Source organism: Taeniopygia guttata, chromosome 1, assembly GCF_048771995.1.
Source record: "Taeniopygia guttata chromosome 1, bTaeGut7.mat, whole genome shotgun sequence".
Classification (NCBI taxonomy): domain Eukaryota; kingdom Metazoa; phylum Chordata; class Aves; order Passeriformes; family Estrildidae; genus Taeniopygia; species Taeniopygia guttata.
In genome coordinates this window covers 110,541,200-110,550,074 of record NC_133024.1, presented here as the reverse complement: position 1 = coordinate 110,550,074, position 8,875 = coordinate 110,541,200, and the positions used below count along the sequence as shown (strand labels likewise).

At 48.9% G+C, this 8,875-nt stretch overlaps 1 protein-coding gene across 1 annotated transcript; it reads left to right on the top strand.

Moving 5' to 3' along the window:
• The first annotated feature begins 3,646 nt into the window (after positions 1 to 3,646).
• On the top strand, positions 3,647 to 6,527 carry CRYAA (crystallin alpha A). The gene is made up of 3 exons (XM_012569469.5): positions 3,647 to 4,023; positions 4,933 to 5,055; positions 6,070 to 6,527. The coding sequence occupies exons 1-3, from the start codon at positions 3,835 to 3,837 to the stop codon at positions 6,277 to 6,279; spliced, it is 522 nt and encodes a 173-aa protein (XP_012424923.1). The 5' UTR covers positions 3,647 to 3,834; the 3' UTR covers positions 6,280 to 6,527.
• Positions 6,528 to 8,875: the final 2,348 nt, after the last annotated feature.

Genomic DNA, 8,875 nt, shown 5'->3' with positions numbered 1-8,875 from the left:
TTAAATGAGTATAGTTGTATTCTGGGGGTAGATATGTGTATTTGAAAGAAAAAGCACTGGGATGCCTTCCTGTTTTCCATTAGTACTAGCTAAAGAGTTGCATCCTCTGCAGGGTGACAGGGTACACTTGACTTGAGCAGAAATGCTGATCAGAGCAGAGTCTGCCTTTCTTGGCTCTCCTGGGGCTGCAAGAAACCAGCTGGGAACAGGAACCCCCATTCTGTCAGCACTTCAGAATCTCCTACAAACCCTCCACAGTCACTGCTGACCAGTCACTACACCTGACCAGTGACTGCTCCACTTCAATATTTGCTTTTTTCTTCACCCTGGGCTTGTACAGAGCTTGGCAAGGATGTTGGAGACAGCGCTGGGCTCGCCTGGAAATGGGGAGGTGGGAGTCAGTCATGCAGACAAACTGAGAGCAGCTAAACACAAGCAAGGGCTGTGATTGCTGATGGCAGCTTTACTCAGAAATGTGGTCTGGGATTTCTTCAGTTTGTCCTGGGCAATATCTTTTACTAAATGTCTCACTCACATGCTGGCAATTACACATCATGGTTTAGGAAGGGATTATTTCAATATATATATGTTCTGGACAACAGAAAATTCTGGAGGACTTTCTCAGTTTGACTCACATTCTAAACTTGCAATGAATCTTTGGGAAAAAACTGCCTTTGATGCATTGCTCTTGGATGTGCTCATGACCATATGCATTAATTTTCTTCCATTCGATTTCCACCAACAAATCTCACTGCTGTTTCTCAGCAGGTGATAATGATGCTCAAATGTTGCTTGTCTTTTGAGGTCTGCTCTGCTGAACTGATGCAAAATGATCACTTTCTCCTCTCATACCAAATTCCCACTGGATGGGATTCATCTCAGCAGCTTTTCTTGTCCAAAAGGAGATTAAAATTGGAATTGCCTCCTCAGCTCCCTCCTGAGACACAGGCACTGCTGAAAGGGGCCTCATTTCACCTTTCCTGCCCTCCCACATGATCTGGAGGCATCTGTCCCTTCACTGCTGGACAGGCAGCTTGGACAACTTATCTGAACAGGACACAGAAGTTTTAGACCATTGGAAATCACATGTGATGCATCTCAGGAGATTGTTTTTTTCCCCCCAGAGACATACAGGCAGTGTGAAGTCTGCATCAGATAAAAGCCCTGTAAATGAAATTTACATTTCAGTGAAATATTTTTGCCCACAAAAGACAAAAATGTCTGTCTAAGACATATGGATATGATTAATGCTAGGGAAAGCCATGAAAATGTAGGTCCAGAAGAAAGTAAAGACAAAAAACCACAAAGTTGGCTGATGCTTTTCATTTATTTGAGTGTATGGTAATATACATAATTCAGACAAAATTAATTGAAGATATATTTCTCATTTTTCTCTAAGGAAATGTTCACCTCTCTGAACATACAGAGGGCTCTGGTTACCTGTATGTTGCCCAGTGGCACAGGTTGCCCAGAAAAGTTGTGGCTGCCCCGTCCCTGGAAGTGTTCAAGACCTGGTTGGATTTGCCTTTGAGCAGACTGGACTCCCTCCTTCCTCCTGGCCTCAATAATCCAAGGAATAATCTGGGGAACACGCTGGAGGTCAGAGCTCAAGGGTTTGGCAGTTTTGTGAGGACTGAAGGATGCCCAGAGAGGATCCTGCCATTGTGTGCATTGCTCCCTGTGCTCCCACCATAACCCCTGATTTGGGAAATACAAAGAGTATGTTCCCAACACACTTTAGGGATGGCATTCACCCCTCACCCTCACCCCCTCACCTGTCAGAACCCCAAATTTCTTTCATTTTCTGTGTAAGCAGTTCCCACAGTTCCTCTACCAGCCAAATAAATACCTTGCTTTGTGTGTTCCACTGAGTGCTTTGGGATTTGAACTTGTTCCCATCTGTCCTCTCATTTTTCTTCTTATCCTGCACATCAGGTGATGCATCTGCATCAGGTCACTGCTGCCAGTTGGATAAATACAGGTTAGCAGGCCTCTGGAACTGGCTGACTGAGGAGAGATTTTTTTTCACTGCAGGACAAATCTCACATAGTTCTTGAAGACAAATCTTAGTAGTGCTTTATGACTTGTTTGCTTTCCTTTAATTCCTCAAACAAAATGACAGATTTGGTACAATGGGAATAAATGAGGGGTTAGGTCTCTATCTTGTGGTTTTTCCCTCCATGGCTTGAGGAGTGGTTGATCTCTTTTTGACACCTGATTTTAGGAAATCCTTCATGCCTGAGATCCAAGGCCAGACCATGGGGCTTTTCCTGCTGGAGCTGCGTAAGGTGGAACCTAAACTCTTGTCTGTCTTCTTAGCAGTCTTTACTGTGGTTTGGGGTGTTTTTCTGCTCAAGTTTTTGCTTTTCATGAAGGAAAGCCTCTGTAACAGGTTCTTTTGGTTCCTACAATTCCTCCAAGGCCAAGGATTTTCCAAAGGTGCCTGGATGCCAGGTGATTCCCAGCTGAGTATCACTCAGTGATAGAAAAGCCTCAGTGCTTTTCTCAGTTAGCTCCTCTGGCCTGGAATGATCTGGTTTCTCCCAAAGAAGAGGTCAGGATCTCAGCCAGCCTTAGTTTCTTTAGTCCCTGAAAATGTGAGAGGATGATTCAGCCCCTCATATCTGAAGTGTCCTCTCTTTTTCTTTTGTTCTCTGCTGACTGTAAAAGGTGCTGGGATGCACAAGACTCCCAGCACTAGTGCTTCTGCTGCTCAGAGGCTCCTGGAACACAATCCCTGCGTCTCTGGATGTGATGGGAATGGGGTTTCAGCTGTGGCCACAGCCTGTGAGCCCTGCTGTGGAGCTGGGCAGCCTGGCTGCCCTTTCAGTGCCCAGCCACCTCAGCTCTCTGTGGCTCCAGCGGCGGGCACGGTGCCCATTGCCCGGCAGCCCAGGGTGCCAGCTGACCCCTTAAAGGAGGCTTTAAGTGAAACAGAAATGAAAAACACCTCTAGCCAGAAATGCATGTTAAGCAAGATCTGTGCTGTGACACCATGAGATAAATGGATCTCCCCCATCACTCCTAAATCAAAACAAAGACACTCACAAGAGCAGCTTTGGGACTGATGTTACAGTCAGAGACCAAGCTTGTTTTTCTTTCTTTCTTTTGCCAAAGTATTTCTTGTTGAAAGTTTTTGTTTTGTCAGACAAAAAATGATGCTCTAAATCATTTGCTAGTCCTGCTTCCCTGCCAGTCCTGCCATGATCTCTGTGCCAGGGGCGTCAGGCCCCTCTTGAGTGGCAGAGGCACTTTGTAGTGTGTTACAAAAAAGTTTCCCCTTCTTCAACCTGAATCTGACCCTTTTTCCTTGCTTGGAAGAAAGCTATTTCATTTATTTGGAAGAAATATTGAGTTTCTGCTTCAAGGAGGGGCAGCAAAGAAGCAAATTAATGAAACCCAGGGTCAGGTTACGAAGACCTATGGAAGAGATCTCTTTCACAAGCATCTTTGAGATGCCCACCGGGGTATCCTGCTCAGCCTGCTTGATTCCACAGGGGACATACCAGCACCCCTGGGCACCCTGTGCCTCGCAGCCTGCTGCCTGGCATCATCCCTCCAGGACATCTGGCACCGATTCCAACCAGACTGTCATTTCCAGGTCAGTCTCCGCATTTCTGCTGACCATGTTGCCTCCATCATGAGATCATGTCTTTCCAGAGGAATCCTGCTAATGCCTTCATTCTGCCAGGCCGGTATATATAGGGGGAGCTTCCCTGGGGCTGCAGTCCAGCCAAGGCCTCGCCGTCTCCCCAGCAGCGGCGCTGCCCCTTCTGCTCTCCCCTTGCAGCCACAGCTCTCAGCAGCAGCAGCAGCAGCAGCAGCAGCAGCAGCATGGACATTACCATCCAGCACCCCTGGTTCAAGCGTGCTCTGGGACCCCTCATTCCAAGCCGTTTGTTCGACCAGTTTTTTGGAGAGGGTCTCCTTGAGTATGACCTCCTGCCTTTGTTCTCGTCCACTATCAGCCCCTACTACAGGCAGTCCCTCTTCCGCAGCGTGCTGGAGTCGGGCATTTCAGAGGTAAGGGCCCTTTATTTCCTCTCCTTTCCTTCCTCTCCCTCCTTTTCCAGCTGCTCCTCTCCACTCACATCTCACGCTGCTGTAGCCCCGTGTGAGGGGACGAGGAAGGTCCTGAGCCCACTGCCAGGCACAGCCACCCATCCCTTCTTGGGCACAAAGGGAACCTCTCAAGGGGACAAAGCTTCCCTTCGAGAAACAGGAACCATTTCAGCTCCTTTGGAGGGTTGTTTGCAGCTCAAGAAGGCTGTTTTGGTTGCTCTGTGCCTGCCACCTGTGTAGTGAAAAAGAACAAAAAAACTTGCCATGGGAGAGGACCCTGGCAAGTTGGAGCTTTCTCCACCTTCTCCTCCACCTTGGGAGCTCGGTGGTTTTAGAAATCCCTCACTGAAGGACCCTGGAGCAATTTTCTGAAGGGAACTGTAGGGGAATGTGTAGCTGTGGGGGCCATGATCTGAAATTCAGGTAGAGGTGCTTTCTGTAGCCCTCTCTTACTGCTTTCCTCCCAGAGCTATGACCACAACGAAACCATAAATCACTGAAAAGACAAAACACATGCTACCAGAGAGTCTTACACTGGTTTCCATCCCCTCTCTGTGCCTGGTCCATCTGGCAGGTCACTGAGTGCTAAAAGATCCCTGGCACAAGAACAGCAGCAAGGAGTAACACCTCTCCCCAGAGCAGTAGCCAAGGTGCAGACACCAGCCATGGTCTCCTGGTGACCCTGACACCTCCCACAGCCTCTCAATGTCCTTGGGTGCCCACAATGGGAAGAAGACCCCTGCTGAGACCCACAGTCACAGAAAGACAAAGTGCCAGACCACCCCTTTTTTGGGTTTTGATCTGTGGTGATGTTGGCACTGTCCCCACACCCAGAGCTGGGGCCTCACTGTGTGACAATGCTCGTTCCAGGTGAGGTCTGATCGGGACAAATTCACAATCATGCTGGATGTAAAACACTTCTCTCCCGAAGACTTGAGCGTGAAGATTATTGATGACTTTGTGGAAATCCATGGCAAGCACAGTGAAAGGCAGGTAAGTGAAGTGACGGTGATGGTGGAGAAGCTGGGGAGTCCAGCTCTCTTTTCCTCCTTTCCAATTGTTCTCAGCTGAAGGAAAAAAACCAGAATATATCAGAAGAAGGAGTTAATTATGAATTGTCATTACTTGCATGGCCTGTTCCCATAGAGCCCCCACCTGATATCTGACAATAACAAGCTAATCCACCCCTCTTTTGTTTATTTTCAATCATCATCTTCCATAACCATCAGATGACCGTGTCCATTGTTCACTAATAACACTGGGCTAGACGCAGAACATCATCTGGCACTGCTGAAGCATGGCTGAGTTTTCATAAGCCAGAACCCTTAGTGAAAACAGAGTTTTTATATGCCAGTCTGGGAGAGAAAAGCAAGAGCAAACAAAACAAAAGAAAACCAACCAAGTGCCTCAGGCTTGGAAACTTTTAACACGGATGTCATGGAAATATCTGTGGGGGTTGAAAAGTGAATTATACCAGCAGGGATTTAATTCTTCTCATACACATTTTTGGCCAGACAAAGCTCTAGCCTGGAAACAGTATGTATTTTTAAATATAGTTATTCTCATGGCCAACTTTAAAAAAATAATTGCACTTTTCATTCTTTTGGCCAAAAAAAGAAGGGGGCCAGGATTGTATACTTTGGTTGACACAGCATTGCAGCCTAGTAAATAAATACATGGGTGCACACAACCACCTTGCTTTTACCTTCCCAGGCCTCCAGACTTTGTCTCCAAGCATCCTTTGAAATCAGAGGTCTAAATCAAATCCCAACCTGGCATCAAACCTATGGCCAAAATCACTCCCTGCTGCTGTGCTCAGCTCTTGCAGCTTCAGAGGTGTCAGGGGGGATCCCTGCCCCTACAAACCAGCAAAATTTAACCCAGCAGAGGTGTGCTGGCAGTGGTGGCAGTGCAGTGCCACGATCAGCCAGGGTGGTTGTGGATCTCCTGCTCCGAGTGCCGGGGAGTTTCTGACACGCCTTCCCCCCTTTCCCCACTGCCTCTCAGGACGACCACGGCTACATCTCCCGGGAATTCCACCGCCGGTACCGCCTGCCCGCCAACGTGGACCAGGCCGCCATCACCTGCTCGCTGTCCAACGATGGCATGCTGACCTTCTCGGGCCCCAAGGTCCCCTCCAACATGGAGGCCAGCCACAGCGAGAGGCCCATCCCCGTGTCCCGGGAGGAGAAGCCCACCTCCGCGCCCTCCTCCTGAGCCCGCCGGCCACCGCGCTGGCCAGGCCGCCACCGCCTGCGGGTCTCGCTCCCAGAGCCTTTGCGTAGATATCAGTGAATATCTAGAGGGGTTTCTTCTGTTGGTTCCTCCCCCACTTTGTTTCCTCTTTTTTTTTTTGTTTTCTTTTATTTTTGTTCTCCCCCTCTTCCCTTGGATGGAACGAGGGGCTGGGTGAGCGGCTGGTGGACTTGGAAGCTTAAATATCATGGGAATGGCATGGGTGGCAATGCTGCTGTACTTGCTGAAAGGGTCTTTGTCTGGTGCTGTAGCCCATATCCACCATCAGGCAGGAAGGAGAGCACGAGTAACGCTGGCTGCTGTTGCACCCAACCTTGAGGCAAGGCTTGGGGCAGGGGAAAAGCCCTGCAGAATTGCTGTACCCCACTCAGAGTTAAACTGGTTACTCTCAAACAGCAACAGAGCCAAGCCCCACACTCAAAGCCCCGCGTCCGTGTGACGAACCTGCCACGAGTTCCTTGCAACCGCAGGAGAAACAACAATAACAATAATAACAATTACCAACAATATCTCACCTTCGGGGGGAGGAGGGGGGTTGCAATGTGTATTTTTTTATTTCAGCAAAGTGTTTAAGTGTCTCTGTTCACACCTTTGCCCTGTCATTTCCCTTCGGGACAACTGACAGGAGGACAAGCACGTCTTTCCACTGTCTTTGTAGGCCCTCGGGGGGGGAGAGAGGGGGGCTCAGCACTGTGCAGAGGCTTCTCATCCCCAGCCAGCTCTCCCCAGCCTGTGTGTCACACACCGTCTCCCTTGCTCTCTCCTGTAACTCTAGGGTAGCTCCACCTCTCCCACTGGTATCTGGCGCTCAACCTGAGACCGTGGTCAGTGGCGGTCAATAAAGTGATATAGGAAACAGGCAACCGGCGTTGGGGGTTTCATTTGTTCCTTCTTAAGGCTCTTGGAGGTCAGTGTGGTGCCCAGCACCACTTGGAGGATGTCCTTTCCACCACTGGAAGTACTTTTTGTGAGGGTGGCTCGCCCTTTATTTTGTGTTCCCGTTATCCCTCGTGCAAGCAGAGCCGAAAGGATCAGAGGAAGAACAAAATTCAGCAGCCTGACCAGCACCATTGGGTCAGTACAAACAGCAGTTCAAACCTCATGCCCATGGAATCACGGGACAGATTTAATCTGAAATTAATGATTAAAGTTGTGGGTGGGTGGGGTGGAGGTATGAGCTCTCCCTGAAGTTGCCACACATGAAATCCACAGCTCCAGTGTACGTGAATACCCAAGACTAAAGGTTTCAGCACTCATGCTCTGCTCAAATAGCTTTCCACACAGATGCATATCCAGGGTGTTCAGGAAAGGCCCCCACATCCCCATAATTTACCACATGGGTATAATCATCTCAGACAGTTTGTGCTCTGCCAAAAGGCTGAACCCACCAACCTCCTCCTCTTTGATGCTGATTAGCTGTGAAAAACAGAGGAAATAAATGCAGTTGTTTGCTGGTTGTTTTTTTTTTTTCCCTCACTGCGTGGGCTTAGATATTAATATGAGCCATAAACACAGAAGCACTGAGACTATTTAAATTTAAAAGCCACTTGCTTCTGCCATATCTAGGCCAAAACTCAGGGAGGGCTGGAAGTTAAGGAGCAGAGGCACCACCTCTTATCCAGACAGAGGGAGTGTGCCCCAGGGTTCATCCCAGTCCCCTGCCTGCATCCTCTGAGGGATCATTCCTGGGACCAGCATCACAGCACCTGTGTCAGAGGCTGGGAGTGGGACAGGGCTGCAGGAGGGGGGAAAGTGCTGCAGATGCAGGAGAAAGCAAAGGAGGGAGATGACTCTCTGCTAATTAGAAAGCAATAAATCCCCTCAGCGTCTGACACTCTTTTAAACCAATTTTTTACTGAGATTAATTACTGGGCAATCTCAGGGCTTTCTACCACAGATTGTGCAGCCCTGTTGTGTTTGCATCTCTGGGGGAAAGGCGTGAATGAGTGCACTTTGGGAATGGGCAGTTTCATTCCAGGAGAGAGCTGTAGCTGCAGGCATGGAAAGGGCATTTTAACTGAAGCTGCCTCCTTTCTCTGCCTGGTGCTAACAGGTCCCCAGCCTCTGCTGCTGTCCCTTCAGATGCTTCTTTTGCCAGAGCCTCCGTGCCTCCCTGCCATGTGCTGACATCTCTCTCCTTCCTGACAGAAACCCAGCAAAGCCAGCATAGGAAAAAAAAAAAAAAATCGAATCCAGACATTTGACCCCCCCATTCAAACCTCTCAGAGGTGTAAAAATAGGGAAACAGATTTTGAGTGTGATCTGTGTGCAGATGTTACCTGCAGCTGCTTGAGCAGCCTGTGTGTCTGTCAGGGACATGAAATGACACTTGAGCCATTTGTGGGCCCCTTTTCATGCCTGGCTGGCAGAAAGTGAGAGTTTTGATAGGAAATGATGACAGGAAATCAGGGCAGGTTTGAGGCAAGCCAGGAGCCACGCAGAAGGGGCAGCAGCTCAGGATCCATGCTGCCCCTCACTTTTGGGGACACCAGACCATGACTGTCTCCCTGCTATGAGAAGGGATGATTTTAAAGCCTTTTGCAATCCATAAGCTAAT